Genomic DNA, 18,581 nt, shown 5'->3' with positions numbered 1-18,581 from the left:
CAGCACATTCCTGAGCTATGTAATTTGTCCTAGTGAATTACAGAACCTGAGGGATTAGTGGTTGTAGGGTTAGTTGTCCAAATCATGAGTGGCCTGGGAGCCCCATAGCTTGCAGTTAGTGTCTGAAGTGAGGACAGCATTGTGGGAGACTGTGCCCTTAATCTGTGACCTTTGTACTACTCTGAGTAGTTAGCATCAGAACTGCATTGAAAAACCTAAGAGCCTCTAGCTAGACATGAAATTCTCTACTGCTTCAACCCCAAAGTTAGGAGACACAAACTCTTCTAAGATTCACCCTTCAGGAGCCAGAGCCAAACCCCTGTAGAGCTTCCCTATATATCAGAATCTGAAGATGCTAATACAAAATGGTTTAGTATTAACTGCTTCCTGAACAGCCAGGTAGGGGTGGAGATAGGGAATGGGGATGTGAATTGACAATGGGAACAGGCTGACTCCAGTGGAGGACCCAGACTTAGTGACCAATTTCTCTTCCATATATGACGCCAACACACTCACCTCCCTTTGAAAAAGGCCACATAGAAGATGGGCGAGTAGGCATTGACAAACTTTAGCAAGAAAGCTTTCAGTATCAGGCGTTCTTCAAAAGTCTGTTCTGTTTTTGGAACCTCTGAAAGAGAAGAGCAAAGCTGATAAGACGGAGAGATTTCTCACCTCTCTGAATTTTGACCTTGTGACATGAGCCATTGTCTCTCAGCTTACTTCTTTGGAGGAAAAACCAAGAGATTCAGCTCTCTGGCACTTCTCTCCTCTTATCCACTCAAGCTATGGTTTCACACCATGTTCCTCAAACAGGGTATGGGCAAGCAGAACTTCCTCCTACCACCTTGACTCACCAAGGGAATCCAGCTTTTACTTGTATAATTTCCACTTCTGTGAGATTTCACTTGAACACAAATCCTTGACCAAAAGGTTTATTCAACCCTGAACTAGAGTAAAGAAGTGGCAAAGATTTATCTTGAGCAGCATGGCATTGTTCCTCTTTCTCTCCTCCACCATTTTTAGCAGGAAAGCCTTCAACTATATGTCCTCTCCATAGGCTGAAGCATCTTTAGTCCACTCATTCAAATAATGAAGGATCATCAGATAAGTAAAACAAACACAATCTAAGACTAATGTCTCAAACTTGGGGGTCATGGTGCCCGTGTGTTCTATCAGGTCCAAGCAGAGAAGCCAGCTGATATTCTCAGAAGGACCCTGAGGAACACTGAGCAGAAACATTATTAATGCCTTCAGAAGACTTGAGACCCATGGTATGCTCCAGTGAACAGCTGTGCAGAGTGCTTAGTGAGGTCTCCACAGATGGTGACAAATAGCTCGGCAAAGAAGAGATTTCAGAGCCATACCTCAGGGGCAGAAGGAAAGCACTAACCATGTGTCATGTGCACTGATGAGTACAGCCTGAAAGTGTGCTGAGCACAGGGCCAGAGTGCCAGGGCCATGTGGCCAGGGAGTTCTGTGTCCAGATGAGACTGGTGTGTGGACCTGCCTGACTTGTCTGCCCACCTGACTCACACATGGATTTTTTAGGAATCTTTAGAGAAGTGGACACAAGACCCTGTTCTCTCCACTGAAGTGCCCTTCTCTGACCCATCCTCTCATGTACAAATCCTTCCCATCTTTTAACATCCAGATTGAATGTTACACATAATCTCCTTCCCAAAACTTTCCCAGATGCCTTCAGCTGGTAATAAAAATCCCTTTGTGTGTGTTTTTAAATAATATTTTATATTTATCTGTATTAATTACCTATATTCATGTCCTATGAAAATTCACAGTAATAGTAGCTTCCATTGATTTTCTGTGTCTTAGTTTGGATTACCTTCTAAGTCAGGAATTCTGGAGTAAGTAGTTTATTTGAGGTGTTCCTCAGGAAACTTGGTAAGGGTGTAGGGTGGTGAGACAGCAAGGGGATGTAAGAAAACATGGATGAATTTGTGATTAGGTTAATGCTTCAGACAACTGGGACTCAGTTCCATTAGGAACCTTCTAAAAGACTGTGTAAAGAACAATTAAGATTCATTACACAGAGGGGTGAGCAAGCAGGAGTGAATCCTCCACTAGTTGAAGGTAACTGCTGGATTTGACTCCATGGCACTTCCAGCTTCTCCTATGAAGAGAACTCCTGCAGACAGAGAGCTGCAGTGACCTCCAGGGTGGCCAAGGGGATGTACATGCCACACCAGAGGGTCTGCTGCAAGCTGCTCTGCAGGGAGCATTGCACATGGGTGTGTGTGATTCCCATCTCAGTTCATCCTCCCCTACCTATGTGAGGGAGGTTTTATGTCTCACTTTTTTGGTTGAAGGGAACTGAGGCCCAGAGAGATTACAGCCTTGCTCAAGATCACGCAGCCAGCAAGTGACAGAGTTAAGATTTGAACTCAGATCTGCCTGTCCCCAAAGACAGTTTTTACTACCCCACACTTTAAAATCAGGATCTTTGATTGATTAATGTTTATATCACACATCCTCTTTCACATCCTCACTCTCCTCCCCCAGCCTGACATCATGGGCCTAAAACTATTTGTCAGTTCACATTCATTGAGCACCAGCTGTGTGCCAGGCACCATGCCAGGATGAATGAAGACTTCATCACCTCCTTCAAAGAGCTGCATTTAGCAAGGCCTCTATTGAAAGCCTTTTGAAAACTGCCAAGTCTCTTCCAGATTTACTCTGTGAGTGACAAGGTATCATCTCCCCACTCATCCTAGCAGGGTATCCTAGGGAGAAGAATGATACATTTCCATGTCTGCTTTCCCACACAGCACAGTTAGCCCCTCATTTATTTGCAAACCTAGAGCACCATCTTGCATATGAGAAGGTGATACCCAATAGCATCAGCATTGGTCCAAGTATGAGCCTTTGCTAAGGACACTGTCACAGGCAGACACAAGCCCCCAAAGACCAGGTACTTAAGAATGGGAACATTTAAAGACTCCATAGCACTGCTATCACAAGTGTGAACCTGCCTTAATTTCTCTCTAAGGTTGAAAGGGCCTAAGGAAATGAGAATTACTCACTTGTCTTAGCCCCAAGAAACATGGTGTCATTCCTATAAACCCAGCAATACTGAAAACGAGTTCACTCCCTATGCTCTCCTTCATCCTGAGACTCGCTTTAGTTCACTTATGTTAATGAACAGTCCTAGAGGCCCTGCAGGCCATGCTGAGCCTACAGAGCACCCCGTCACCCTATCTGTGGCCCAGCTATATGTTAAGAGGAGAGATTATTTGCTTGTTTTGTTTGGCTACAGTGATGGCTATAGGTACAGATTTTAACATCAGATATATTTGAGATCAAATGCAGAATGTAAGTAGAGGAGTGAAGTTATATAAACAGGAAAATGACAACTGCCTCTCAGGGTTGTCCTGAGCACATGATGGGAATGTTTATGAAGCACTCAGTCTAGTGCTGGGCACAAGACAGACCTCAATAAATGATTGTCATCATCATCATCATCATCATCATCATCATTATTATCATCATAATCCAGGTCCAATAGCCCTACTTTCAACAGCACAGCTGGGCTGCCTGTGGCCAGATGTTAGTGTATATGAGTAGCCCCTTGAGGTTCTGGGTATCATTTCCATGTTAACTTCTGACCACTTTCTACCAGTCAGTGGTGAGCATGGCTGGTAGGTGACCCTGTTGGCACCCACTGGGAAAGTTAAATCAATAGGCCCTTTGTTGCCTCCCCCAAAGAACCACAGCCCAACAAGCTTCCTGAGGTCCTCCAGGCAGGTTTGAAAATAGCATGGCCTGCCAGGGAACCTAGAGACATTGCCATAATTCTATAGGAGAGGAAGTTGGACAAGTCTAGCATGGTAGGCCTCAGCTGATAGACAGCTGTGTGTTTCTCTCCCTCTTGCCATGCCTGGACCAACACAAGTACAACCCCTGAGATGAAAGTCCTGGCCAACACTGCACTGCTTCCCCCCAATAAGAATTTAGATGAAGATTTGTACTCACCATTGACAGTTAACACCACCACTTCTGTTAGGTCTTTAGTTTATGTATGTTAGCAAAGTCCCTCAGATCATTAACCTCTCAGGCCTTTGCCCTCCCTGCTACAAATTCTGCCCGACAAAGAGGTCAGTGCCTCCCTGTTGATTGATGCTTATCAGGTCCTTGCTGGGTTCAAGAGCCATGTCCACATCTTTAGCCTGATTCTTATTTTCCCTGACTAAAGGAAACAATGCTGAGGCCCAGATGGGAATGTCTGCCATCAATTTTTAAAGTCACTTGCTAGTTTTATGATCTCATAACTCTGAATCTCCAAGTGGCTGTGAACTCTATCATATTCCCCACTGTGTGCCATCACACCCCCACCATGGACAGTTTGGATGACTTTTTTTATAATGAGCATGGTCACAGCTGTTGCCAGATGTACTCTACTATGCACACTTATTGAATGAAAGAATGAATGACAAGGAAAAAATATTTGGAATAGTGAAAAAATTTTATCATTTACTAAAAATTCCCTGTCACATTGGAAGAAGAGCAAATCTTAAGGAGGTATCTTTGTCTGCTGAGCAGGATAATGCATATGAAGACATAGAGAGAGATTGTCAAAAGGGAGTTACCTTTCCCTACATGAGATACCAGGTGGGGTGCTAGAGTTAGATGTAGGACCCAGGAAAGCCTAGAGCCAGTGCAATGGGAGGGAGAGGGCAGAGAGGGAGATGAGGGGGCTGCCACCAAAGACAAAATGTTAGTGCACAGGTTGGGGGATGCCCAATGGAAATTTCCATTAACTTCTACTGTGTGATTTGCAGTATGAGCCCCCTCATTTTCTTCTCCATAGAATCTTCAGTAAAGATTCATTAAAATCTGCTTCCTACATGATATTGTACATAAAAAAACCCTAAAGACTCCATCAAAAAACTAATAGACTTAATAAATGAATTCGGCAATATAGCAGGATACAAAATTAACACCAAGAAATCTATGGCATTTCTATACACCAATAGTGAACTTACAGTAAGAGAGACTAAAAAAGCAATCCCATTTACCATCACACCAAAAAAATTAAGATACCTAGGAATAAACCTAACTAAAAAGCTAAAAGACCTGTACTCAGAAAACTACAGGATGTTGAAAAAAGAGATAGAGGAAGACATAAACAGATGGAAGAACATACAATGTTCATGGATTGGTAGAATCAACATCATCAAAATGTCCATACTACCCAAAGCAATCTATACATTTAGCGCACTCCCCATTAAAATACCAACGTCATATTTCACAGACCTAGAACAAACTCTCCAAAAATTCATCTGGAATAAAAAAAAAGATCCCGAATAGCTGCAGCGATCCTGAGAAAGAAGAACAAAGTAGGTCGGATCTCAATACCAGATATCAAGCTGTATTACAAAGCCACTGTTCTCAGAACTGCCTGGTACTGGCACAAGAACAGACATATAGATCAATGGAATAGAATAGAGAGCCCAGAGATCGACCCGAACCACTATGCTCAATTAATATTTGACAAAGGAGGCAAAAACATACAATGGAGTCAAGACAGTCTCTTCAATAAATGGTGTTGGTAAAATTGGACAGATACATGCAAAATGATGAAACTAGACCACCAACTTACACCACACACAAAAATAAACTCAAAATGGATAAAGGACTTAAATGTAAGACGGGAAACCATAAAAATACTAGAGGAATCCAAAGGCAACAAAATCTCAGACATATGCCAAAGCAATTTCTTCACCAATACAGCTCCTAGGGCATTGGAAACTAAAGAGAAAATAAACAAATGGGACTACATCAAAATAAAAAGCTTCTGCACAGCAAAAGAAACCATCAACAAAACAACAAGAAAACCCACTGCATGGGAGAACATATTTACCAATGTTATCACTGATAAGGGTTTAATCTCCAACATTTATAGGGAACTCATACAACTTAAAAAAAGAAAAATAAACAATACAATCAAAAAATGGGCAAAGGACCTAAATAGACACTTTTCAAAAGAGGACATTCAGAAAGCCAAGAGACATATGAAAACATGTTCAAAGTCACTAATCATCCGAGAGATGCAAATCAAAACAACAATGAGGTACCATCTCATACCTGTCAGAATGGCTATCATCAACAAATCAACAAACATGTGCTGGCGAGGATGCGGAGAAAAAGGAACCCTCTTGCACTGCTGGTGGGAATGCAGACAGATGCAACCACTGTGGAGAACAGTATGGAGTTTCCTCAAAAAGTTAAAAATGGAACTCCCATTTGACCCAGTGATCCCACTTCTAGGAATATATCCCAAGAAACCAGAAACACCAATCAGAAAGGATATATGCATCCCTATGTTCATAGCAGCACAATTTACCATAGCTAAGATTTGGAAACAGCCTAAGTGCCCATCAACAGATGAATGGATTAGAAAACTGGTACATCTACACAATGGAATACTACACTGCTGTAAAAAAAAAAAAAAAAGAAGAAGAAGGAATTCGTACCATTTGCAACAGCATGGATGGAACTGGAGAGCATTATGCTAAGTGAAATAAGCCAGTCAATGAAAGAAAAATACCACATGATCTCACTCATTTATGGACAATAAAGACCATTATAAACTGATGAACAAAAATAGATACAGAGGCAGAGCAGCATTGAACAGGGGGAAGGCCAGGGAGGGTTGGGGGGGGGGGGGGGGGCGGGTAAGAGATCAACTGAAAGACTTGTATGCATGCATATAAGCATAACCAATGCTTCTTGTCTCTCATTTTTAAATTTTTTTATTTTTTTAAATTTTAATTGTTTCACCCTTTTATTGAATTTACTAGAGGCCCAGTGCATGAAATTCATGCACAGGGGCAGAGGGTGTCCCTCAGCCCGGCCTGCACCTTCTCCAATCCAAGACCCCTGCGGGATGGGGCCTAAACCAGCAATCAGACATCCCTCTCACAATCCGGGACTGCTGGCTCCTAACTACTCACCTGCCTGCCTGCCTGCCTGATCGTCCCTAACTGCCTCTGCTTGCTGGCCTGATCGCCCCCTAACTGCTCACCTGCCAGCCTGATTGCCCCCAACCGCCTCTGCCTCATGCCTCAACCCCCGCCACTGTGGCTTTGTCCAGAAGGAAGTAGGACGTTCAGAAGATGTCTGGTCAATCCAATCTAATTAGCATATTACGCTTTTATTAGTATAGATTGGGTGACTCTGGTTAACAAAATTTATACAGGTTTCAGATGCACAATTCCAAAACACATCATTGGTATACTGTATTGTGTGTTCACCTCCCCAAGTCAAGTCTCTGTCCATTGCCATTTATCCCTCCTATACCCTCCTCCACCTCCTCCTACCCCCACCCTCATTTTTAAATATTTTGTGGGTAAGAAAATTAAAACCAATGTCACCCAAAAATAAGTAATCAGGCTTGATGAGCTAAAAAGTTGGAAAACGTATAAATGTGGCTAGAAGGGAATTAAGGATGAGGCATGGAGAGGCACGTGTCTTTGATTTGCTTTTATAATCTCCTTTGAACTCTTTGTACTTAGATCTCCCAATCCCTACAGGAATTTCCTCCAAGGTCTCTGGAAAGAGAATTCAGTTCTTTCAGAGCTCGTTGCTCCAACTGGAAATGAATGGCTCCCTTCCTCCCTACTGATAAATCACAGGCCTAGCTATTATTTATTAGTTTTATTTTTAAAACAGCCTTTGCCTGTGCTTGTAGGGCCATGAGCCACCATAAATAATGGGCATTTCCAATAAACAATCCAAATCCACTTGATAGGCCACTAAATCAGTTGGGTGCCTCCACCTCAGAGAAGCTCTGTAGTCATGATGTGTGCTTTGCTGGGAAAGGAGACCCTCAGGAGACACCCCAAGGGAGGGAGATAATTGGGGGGTAGGAGGGAGCATCAAAGCCCTGGAGCTGCAACTGGATTTGGGGCTCTTTCAGTAGCCAGCATAAGGAACCTCACCTGCTTATGACAGAGGTGATGTGATTGAAGAAACGGAGCAAGTTTTCTCAGAGTCCACATGGGGTGGGATGATGTCTTCAGGACAAGTAGGGTGACCTGCACTCAGGCTGCTGAGTAGGGTCTCCTCACAAGACCCCAGCCTCAACAGTGGTCTGACTCTGCGCCCCATGAGAAAATGGCCCAGCCTTGTTGTATTTCATAAGACTCCAAGTACGGTGTCTTTAGATTTCCACTGCTACAGGGATGTAAAAGAGAGTCAACATGGAGAGTGTGAGCAGGCAGAGGGCAACCCCTCTCCATCCTTTATACGCTGCTGCAATTTCAAGGCCCCAGAAAGCTACCCAGGTTGATGAGAAGCCTGCTCCCAACCTGTAGGAACAGATTTCCATCAGAGAGCAGACTCTATCTAGGACCAGGAAGGACAATCGAACAATTAGATAGAATTCCTGTGCAAAGCCATTACCTACCCCCCTTTCTCTCACATGTTAAACCACTGGGGTGGTGTGTCATAAAAAAAAATATGGCTACAAATGACCCAGCTGTAAACTGCCTTGGAAATAATTAGTATGAAAGCCTGAGTTAGCCCCAGGGGGCCAACTAAGAACTCCCGTCTCCCGAGTGGCATTCTAATCTTACCGAGGCAGAATGGCCGGCAAGAGGATGCCAACTGCAGAATCTGAAGTTTGGAAAATCAGGTCTTTCTAAATGATGCCCCCAACAACCCAGCCAGTAGATATATAATGATGGTGACAAGACAAGACGAGAAGATGCCCAAGTGTGTATTTCAAATTGTACCAGCCCTGCACTCCTCTGGGCAGAAGGATGGAGGGCCTGAACCTGTGTGGCTGAGTCAGAAAGCAAAGGCGCCTGCTCCTCACCCTGCCTTTCCCCCAGGGCAGATCAAGCTTTTGGAAACAGCAATGTCTTCTGACAGCCCAACCATCTGGCCTTCCCTTCATTTGTGTTTGTGTTTGGGGGGAGGAGATGGGAGGTGTCTCAGACTCCTGGGTGATGTTGTTGCCTTGTTTGTGCCACGGGGAGGGAATCACCCTAGCAGGAGCCAGCCAGCTGGGTAATTAGGCAGCCAATGCATCGCCTAAGGGAGCTGAGAGCCCCAGAATTGGAGATTAAGGATGGGTGTTCCTGAGATACTCCTGTAGCACAAGGGATCCCTCCCTTTGAGTCAGAAATATGGCTCTTGCTCCCAGGTAAAGGGATATGAGACCTACTGTGCTGTCTAGCAGCCTAGCCCAAGGTGGCAGCACCCCAAAAGCATCTCATTTTAAGGAAAAAAGATGGTAATAAAAAAGAAAGCACCAGGAGAGAGAGGGTAGCGGGAGAGGGAGGGAGAGATAAAAAATGGGAGGCAGGAAGAAGGGAGGGAGGCCTGGCTGGCATGGCTCAGTGGTTGAGCATGGCTCAGAAGGTCATGGTTAGATTTCCAGTCAGGGCACATGCTCAGGTTGAGGGCTCGATACCTAGTAGGGAGCATGCAGGAGGCAGCCAATCAATGCTTCTCTCTCATCATTTTTTAAAATTATGTTTTTATTGATTCTTTTTTAGCAAGAGAGAAGAGGGGAAAGGGAGAGAAAGAAGAATCAATTGACTGCCTCCTGCACACTCCCTACCAGGGATCGAGCCAGCAACCCAGAATCATACCGGCAACCTCTTGGTGCATGATGCTCAATCAACTGAGCCACATTGGCCAGGGCAATTCTTTTTTTTTTAAATTTATTTTAATAAAACCTGTAGGACCTCAAAGTCTTTGAACCTATGGAGGTCCCCTCATGCATGGAGACCTAGGAGGCAGGCAGGTGACAGTACACTCAGAGCTTTTTCCCACTGAGTCTCCCTGCTTATCCCAGGAGACCCTCCACCACCTGACATTCACATAGGTGGGTGCATTGCATTTTAATCTTCTGGAGCCTCTGGTGTGTTTTCTTTTGCTTTGCCAGAACATTTAGAATTTCCTGAGGAACAAGGACAGCTACATATTGCCAGACAGTAGCATGTCATGGTCTGAGCAAGGACACTGAGGCCAGATTCACCACTTAAGACCTATATAACCTTATTTATCTCTCTGTGTCTCAGTCTCCTAATATTTAAAATGGGAGTGTTAAGACTATCTACATTATTGCACTGTTGAAGCTGTTTTAAAAGTTAAATATACTAATATACGTAAAATGCTTAGAACAGTGCTTAGCACAGCGTGTATGTGTGTGTGTGTGTGCACATGCACACACACACACACACACACTCATACACCACTATTAACCATGGGCCTTGGTCAAGTTTCTAAACCTCTTCAGCCTTCTCAAGAGTGAAATGCAAGATGAGCAATTTCCAGCGCTATTATATAAATTATGTGGGACAATGTATATACGATGCCTACCAGGGCCTGGTGCATGGCAGTGCTCAGTAAAAGTCAAATGCTTCTCCCTCCCCTGGTCCTTTTGTTCACTTCCCTGTCCCACTTCAGTAGAATCTGGGGCAGCAACACTGAGGAGGAGGATATCATCAATATTTAAACACCACACAAACACAGCCAGTTTTGTAAGAACGGGAGACTTTGGTTTAAAACAATGATCAGTTTCCAAGAACCTACAATAAGCTCAACCCTGTAACTAGAAGAGGTTCAATGAAGAGTGAAGGATGATTGCATAGTTGTGAAAAGGAGTGGAAAAGGAGGCAGTGGTAAAGGAGCTGGAGTTTGAGGGTGATGCTGATAAAAACAAGCTGATGGCATCTTGATTATTCAGCCTAGAAGCCTAGAGTGAGCCCTACCTCCCTGCACTGTGCTCCTAGCTAGCACAATTCCTCATAGCCAGAGTATGAATAAGCCCCATTCCCAGTCCAAGCCTGACCCACGCTTATGCCAGTTATGATAAGACCCTACAGTTTTCAGGAGCATTAGACATCCTGCTCCCCTATGTGTGGGCTCAGAAGCTCATTGTTTCAAAGGCACAGTATGACAGGAGGGAGCTGCTATGGTCTGAATGCTTATGTCCCTCCAAAATTCAGTTTGAAAACCTATTGCCCAATGTGATGTTATTAAGAGGTGGGCCTCTGGTAGTTACTTACTCATGAGGGTGGAGCCCTCGTGAATGAGATTAGTGCCCTTGTAAGAGAGGCTCCAGAAAGACCCATAGCCCATTACTCCATGTGAGGACACAATGAGAAGTCTGTGATTTACAAGAAGGCCCTCACCCAACTCTGCTGGCACCCTGACCTCAGACTACCAGCCTCCAGAGCTGTGAGGAATGAAGTTATGTTGTTGATAAGCCACCCTGTCTGTGGTATGGAAGCATGCCTTGAGCTGATCTGCTTTGTGACTCTTGTTGCCTGGCCTCCCGTGAGGCCCTGTCCTGTTGGCCTGGGTGCCTGTGGTCCTGAGGTCCTGCCCAGCTCTTGCTTGTTTTCTATCCTAGGACCTGGATCCTTTCCCTATAACCACCACGAGTGACCCTTTCAGGAATGAACAGATCATTGGGAATGAAGACAGTCCTTGTCCTACCCATTCATTGGGATTCACATAAACTTTAATTATTGATGCTTACTGAACTGGGCTACACACTTTGTACAATGAGCCTTGGCCAACCAGGCCCCAAAACTTCATTTATTTCCATAGCAACCCATCCCAGCATCACAGGCTTCAGCTCAGTCCCTGGGCCACTAGTGCTGTGTAGTCTCCAAATTATAGCATGCCTTGCACCTATCCCCATGAGTATTGTTATTATGGCAGCCAGGAAGACAACTACTGTCTTTATTTACCACTGCTGAGTCGATCACTCTAAAGGCATTTAACAAATTCTGTCCTTTGGCATAACTACTTGTGGCAAGAATGAGTCTCAGGCCTGACTTCTAGGCCTGCTGAGGGATGCTCCTAGAAAGGCACTTGTCCATCAGCCAGCCTCACAGGAAACACTTGGGAACTTGCTGGGGTTGTTTACACCAGCTGTTTGCACCTGGTGAGCAAAGCACGAATTCACAGCCTCCTCATCAATCAGGAGATCTGGGGCAGGAAGCCAGACGGGTATTAAACCCAGCGTGAGAATGGCAAAGGAAGCCCCTAAGCCTGGCAGAATCCTCACCCCAATGGGTGGCATTATCCACAGCTTTATGTCCTGGGAAGGCCTGGGGACTCTGAAACTACACCTTTGCCTGCAGGTATGCTGGTCATCCCCTGGTCTGTACAACCATCTCTGTTAGTGTGCATATCCTTTGCCATTAAGGAAAATTCGAGTCTTCAGATGTCTCTGTTCTACCTTTCAGTCAGTGTCCCATTGTGACAACTTTGCATTTGCCTCATTCACCTCAGTATTTCCTCAAATCCTTTTGTAAGTAGACAGAGTTGAAATAATGAATACATAAACACTCACTGTGGCCTCTACTGAGGTTTACAGACTACCTATCTTATGTGCATTCTTTGAAAAGACTTTGTGAATAAAAAGAGACATGACTTTACCAATAACTTCATCAACAAACTTATGCTAAGATGTACCCTGAGGCAGGCACTGTGTGAGAAATATAGAGCAAGGTAAGACAGAGTAGCTCTTTTTCAGGACTTTGTCGCCTGGTTGCAGCAAGTGGCAGAGACCTTTCAAGTTCACAGAACATCCACTCACATCTACATGTTTTGCAGTGTCTTCATAATTACGCTGGTTCTTGCCAGTATGCTCTGAGCCGAGTGATGGATGACACTTCCAGACTGCAGTGTTTCACAGCCTCTGTATGACCCACCAGCTCTCTATTCCCCTGACATTGTCTCCATGTGGCTTCCATCCGTCTGGGTCCTTGAGCAAGTGTGTGAAGCACAGGCCATGGCCTGTCACACCAGACATGTAGTGTGAGCAAGAACAATTAAACAACTTCACATTATGTAACTGAGATCTTGAGATGAATTTATTACCGCAGCACAGCCTCATCTATTCTAACACTGGGAAATACACGTAAATACAGGACTGATGACAGGCAATGCATGATAAATTCCAGTGAGCAGAGTAGATAATACATTCCAAGCTGATTCCCACCTTGCTGGTTTATAAGCCAAGTCTGTGAAATTGTGTCCCTTCTGCATTTGCCTTTGCTGTGGCCTCTTCCTAGAGCCCTCTCTGTGTGGCTGATGCCCTCCTGTTGACCAGCTCTCACTGCAAGAGGCCTTTCCCAACCACCTGATCCAAAGGGCACAATGCCAATGCTATCGCACCTCCCCGTTTTGCTTCCTCACCCTCCATGAAATGTTATTGTCTACTGCCCATCTTTCCCTGACTACAGTGTAAATACAAGAAGAGCAGGGACCATGTCTTTCTTGTTTACAGCTGTGTTTCCAGAATTGAGCCTAGCACAGAGTAGGCACTCAATCAATTAACGTCTGAGGGATGAACAAATGAATAAATGATCTGCAGCCAGAGAGTTCAGATGTGGGAAGGAATAAACTCACTGAGGGCTGAGTGTCCAGAAAAGGCTTCCCTGGGAGGCAGGCCTTGAGAGGTCCTTTAAAAAGAGGGTCACCAGGGATTGTTACAGCTGTTACAGAAGCCTGAGCAAGGCACAGAGGTGGGAGCACACAGGCAGGGGGTCTGGGCTGCCTGTGAATTGAGTGGAGGAGGACAGTGGGAAGAAGGTGGTTGAGAACCTGGAATGCTAGTTTATATAGGGTGTCCCCCCAAATTATATATACACACTTTGAATAATCATAAGGGCAGTGTTTATTAAAATACATTTAATTTTCAAAATTGAGCTATTAACTGTTAAAATGTGTATATACTTTTTTGGGAACACCCTGTATCTAACCTAAGGACAAAAGGAAGCTCTCTTCAGGGGCTGAATGGGAGTTATGCCCCCAAAACCACTGTTAGAGACTGGGTGGAGATTTCCAAGATAGAGGCCCATAGAAAAGAGACTAAAGACAAAGGCACAGTCATTAGGCTGTGACAACAAACCGGATAAAGTGATGATCAGTGGACAGGAAGGAGGAACATGATGATGGATCAATTAAACTTTGTCCAGAAAAGTTCCCTCTCTGCCCAATGCCACACGGCGGGAGTGGGAGGAAGAGGGAACTAGGTCTACAACTCACAGGTTCTTTTCACTGGGCTCCTAATTCAGTGGTCCTTCCACTGCACAGCAGCACCTCTCTGAGCCCCGGGGGACTCAGTCTAACAAAGACAGGAACAATGACCCAGGATAATGCCTACATGGGTTCCTGAGTGAAGACCCAGCATACCACTTCAATCCAGACAGTAAGGAGCTTACATTAAAAACAGCATAAAACTCTAGTATTTTTTATGGTTTCCCGTCTTATGTTTAAGTCCTTTATCCATTTTGAGTTTATTTTTGTGTATGGTTTAAGTTGGTGGTCTAGTTTCATTTTTTTGCATGTATCTGTCCAATTTTCCCAACACAATTTATTGAAGGGAGTGTCTTGACTCCATTGTATGTTCATGCCTCTTTTGTCGAATATTAATTGAGCATTTGGGTCGATTTCTGGGTTCTCGATTCTATTCCACTGATCTATATGTCTGTTCTTGTGCCAATACCAGGCTGTTTTGAGAACAGTGGCTTTGTAATACAGCTTGATATCTGGTATTGAGATCCCACCTACTTTGTTCTTCTTTCTCAGGATTGCTGCAACTGTTCGGGGTCTTTTTTTTTATTCCAGATGAATGTTTGGAAAGTTCGTTCTAGGTATGTGAAATATGCTGTTGGTATTTTAATGGGGATTGCATTGAATCTATAGATTGCTTTGGGTAGTATGGACATTTTGATGATGTTGATTATACCAATCCATGAACACGGTATGTTCTTCCATCTGTTTATGTCTTCCTCTATCTCTTTTTTCAGTGTCCTGTAGTTTTCTGAATACAGTTCTTTACCTCCTTAGTTACTTTTATTCCTAGCTATCTCTTTTTTTTTTTGGTGCGATGGTAACCATAAAAATACTAGAGGAATCCACAGGCAGCAAAATCTCAGACATATGCCAAAGCGATTTCTTCACTGATACTGCTCCTAGGGCAATGGAAACTAAAGAGAAAATAAACAAATGGGACTACATCAAAATAAGAAGCTTCTGAACAGCAAAAGAAACCATAAACAAAACAACAAGAAAGCCCACTGCATGGGAGGATATATTTGTCAATGTTATCTCCGATAAGGGTTTAATCTCCAAAATTTCTAGGGAACTCATACAACTTAACAAAAGGAAGATAAACAACCCAATCAAAAAAGGGCAATGGACCTAAATAGATACTTTTTAAAAGAAGACAAAAGGAAGGCCAAGAGACATATGAAAACATGCTCAAAGTCACTAATCATCTGAGAGATGCAAATCAAAACGGCAACGAGGTACCATCTCACACTTGTCAGAATGGCTATCATCAACAAATCAACAAACGACAAGTGCTGTCGAGGATGCAGAGAAAAAGGAACCCTCTTGCACTGCTGGTGGGAATGCAGACAGATGCAACCACTGTGGAGAACAGTATGGAGTTTCCTCAAAAAGTTAAAAATGGAACTCCCATTTGACCCAATGATCCCACTTCTAGGAATATATCCCAAAAAAACTAGAAACACCAATTAGAAAGGATATATGCACCCCTATGTTCATAGTAGCACAATTCACCATAGCTAATATTTGGAAACAGCCTAAGTGCCCATCAATAGATGAGTGGATTAGAAAACTGTGGTACATCTACACAATGGAATACTACACTGCTGTAAAAAAGGAGTTCTTACCATTTGCAATAGCATGGATGGAACTGGAGAGTATTATGCTAAGTGAAATAAGCCAGTCAGAGAAAGATAAATATCACACGATCTCACTCATTTATGGAATATAATGAACAACATAAACTGATGAACAAAAACAGATCCAGAGACAGAGAAGCATGGATCAGACCATTAAACCTCAGAGGGAAGGTAGGGGAGGGTGGGGGTAAGGGGGAGAGATCAACCAAAGGACTTGTATGCATGCATATAAGCCTAACCAATGGACACAGACACCAGGGGGGTGAGGGCATGAGTGGGGGCAATGGGGGGGTAAAGGGGGGATAAGGACACATATGTAATACCTTAATCAATAAAGAAATTAAAATAAAATAAAATAAAATAAAAATAAAAACAGCAGAAAACACATTTGCATTTTAGAGGTAGAATCTGAGTTTGAACCTCCAAATAATGAGGATTTAATACTTGCCTTGCTGACCACACATCATTTTTGCAAAGATGGAAGGGGATACAGAATATATTTTTTTTTAGTTTAAAAACAATTTATGAGTATTACTATCACAAAGAACAAAATATGCTTGCTAAAATTTCATCTCCTTTACAGTGCACACACTTTCTTATGGAGAACTGGGTGTTGGGTTAGCAGCCTGGAGGGGCCTAAACTTTTGGGTTGGGGGAGTGCTATTAAAAGCAGTGATGGAGCTTCACAGTATGGAAACTACTCTGTGCCCCAATGCAAAGAGAATTTGCCCAGCCTCTACGCTCACTAAATATGTGCTAATGAGTTTTTCATTGTCCACCCCTCTGTTTATGTTCTTTCTTTACCACTCTCTGGAGCTGTGCAAGAAAAGTGAAATAAAGTAATGCAAATAGAAGCAGGAAGACATTTCTTCATTACTCATTCTCTGTTCCTCACTTCCCCACTTCCTTCCTCCACACTAAGTAATCTCCTTTATACCAGACCTTCTAGCCTTTCTCTCCTCTTGCACCCTATATCCCTAGCCACGTAATTCTGCAAACATACAGCTCCCATCATATCACACCCTTCAAAACATCCTCAGTCGTGTTGGGAGCTATTGAGTCAGGAGTTATTGAGGAGACATTTCTCTCCACTGCTGGTGTTTCTTCCATGTGGAGGGAGTGGGATCAGTTGCAGTGCTCTGCTTATCTCCCCCATCTCACTCATTTCTTATCTTGGCTGACAGAAGGAGAAATAGCTCATCTCAGTGGTCAGTCCAGAAGGTGACACTGGCACTCCAGCCTACCCACTCCTCTGCCCTTCCCTTGGGGAGCAAAGGGCCTGTAGGCAGCAAGTGTTCTTCTGTCCCGTCCCCCGCCCCACCACCCAGGTCCTAAGACTTGCTGGGCTGCCCTGTCCACTGTTACCACCACCGGAAAGGTAAATCTGTCTGGAACCCAGTATTAGGAAGCCTGTTTGATTCTCCTGCTAAGATGCTTCCTCTGGTGTAGCCTTTTTCAGCTGCCTGTGCTTTATTTCTCAACTGGTTTAGTACTCAGGCCAGGACAATGGGTATTTTTCATTAGATGCCCCATGAACACCTACAAACATGTTTCCATTGTCTATGAAAACAAGCAGGGTCCTTAGCTTGGCATTTGAGGTCTTCCACCTCCCAAAAAAAGGTTATCATCAACTTTCTGGGCCCAATTCCCACTATCCTGTGTCCTTGGGCATGCCAAGGACCTGGGAACAACCACCATTCTGGGCTCATCTGATATCCTAGAAATGCTTTGTTTCTTCTTTCTTCCATATGGTAAATTCTGCTCCTTCAGCTCCCTGGCATTTAGGCCCATCAAAATTCTGCCACCCCATCCTACTCCTCGTATAAGCCCAGGTACATGCCCTTCTCTGCGTGCCTTTCTTGTCCCCGAGGGATCTGAGCTCCCTCTTCTGTGCTGGATTTCTCATTCTATTTCCTCTGCCAGGAACTGTGTCTCCTCCTGCCCACTCCCCGCTGCCCCTCCCTCATGAGCCTGTCTGACCACCACTTATCTCTGAGATCTCCAACTGATGCCTTTACCTCCGAAGCCTCCCTCAAGCCCTCAGGAGTATTGGGTGGTCCTCCTAAGTGCTTCCATAGGACCCTGAATACCACTAAATACACGGAAGTAAATGCTCTGCCTACTTGTCTCAAGAAGTTTATGAAGGCATATAGATAACACTTGCAATTATGTACAAGCCCGAAGAGAGCAGGACTGCCACTCTAGATGGTAAATGCCTATGTCCACATAGAAACCAGAGGTAAATGCCCAGTAAATAGGGGTCCAGCCGGGGAGAGGCTCGGAATGAGTAACTGGAATCAGGGAGGCCTTTCCGGAATCCTCTGGCCCTCCAGGGGAGGCTCTCTTAAGAGGGGGTTATCCTATTGAGTGTCTAGCTTCTAACTGGTCAGTGAATTAAAGACATCTATTATTAATTCAACTGCCCAGAGGTTAGTAAGGGGCCAAGACTCCTAGTCCCTGGATTCAACAAAGCTAAGGGGGTGCATCCAGGCCACCCAGAATAAATCCAATGAGGAAAGGGTCTGGGCTCTCAGCCCTCCCCCATCTCATAAGCACAAATGCCAAAGAGTGGTGTGCAGCAACAGCAGGTTGCAGCTCAAATGACACGTCTGAATATTGAGGCCACTGCATTTTTCTCACTGGCTCCAAGCTTAGGAAGTCTGATATGACTCTTTGAAGTCTGCTCAGTGCACAGGGAATGTGTGGATTTTCTGGGGCCTCTGACAATATGGGGAGAGATAAGACCCTCTTGGGCTCAAGTATCAGGAGGCTTTCTCAAATTTATAAATGCTGCTGGGAAAAGGAGGAGAGCTAAAACTCTGATATGTTTAACAGGAAGTGTTGAACCCATCTTGCTTCTAAGTTAGGCTAAGAAGAATA

General features: G+C 44.2%; 1 protein-coding gene across 1 annotated transcript in view; it reads right to left on the bottom strand.

Annotated features, from left to right (window-relative positions):
• ANO2 (anoctamin 2) overlaps positions 1-18,581 on the bottom strand; it is a 302,486-nt gene that overhangs the window by 49,903 nt on the left and 234,002 nt on the right. The window contains exon 17 of the mRNA XM_070408835.1: positions 517-628. Within this exon, the coding sequence (XP_070264936.1) occupies positions 517-628 (112 nt within the window). The remainder of the gene's footprint in view (positions 1-516; positions 629-18,581) is intronic.

Source organism: Myotis yumanensis, unplaced genomic scaffold, assembly GCF_028538775.1.
Source record: "Myotis yumanensis isolate MYYU_CA2020_CCGP unplaced genomic scaffold, mMyoYum1.0.hap1 SCAF_3, whole genome shotgun sequence".
NCBI lineage: Eukaryota > Metazoa > Chordata > Mammalia > Chiroptera > Vespertilionidae > Myotis > Myotis yumanensis.
This window is presented reverse-complemented; position numbering and strand designations above follow the sequence as displayed.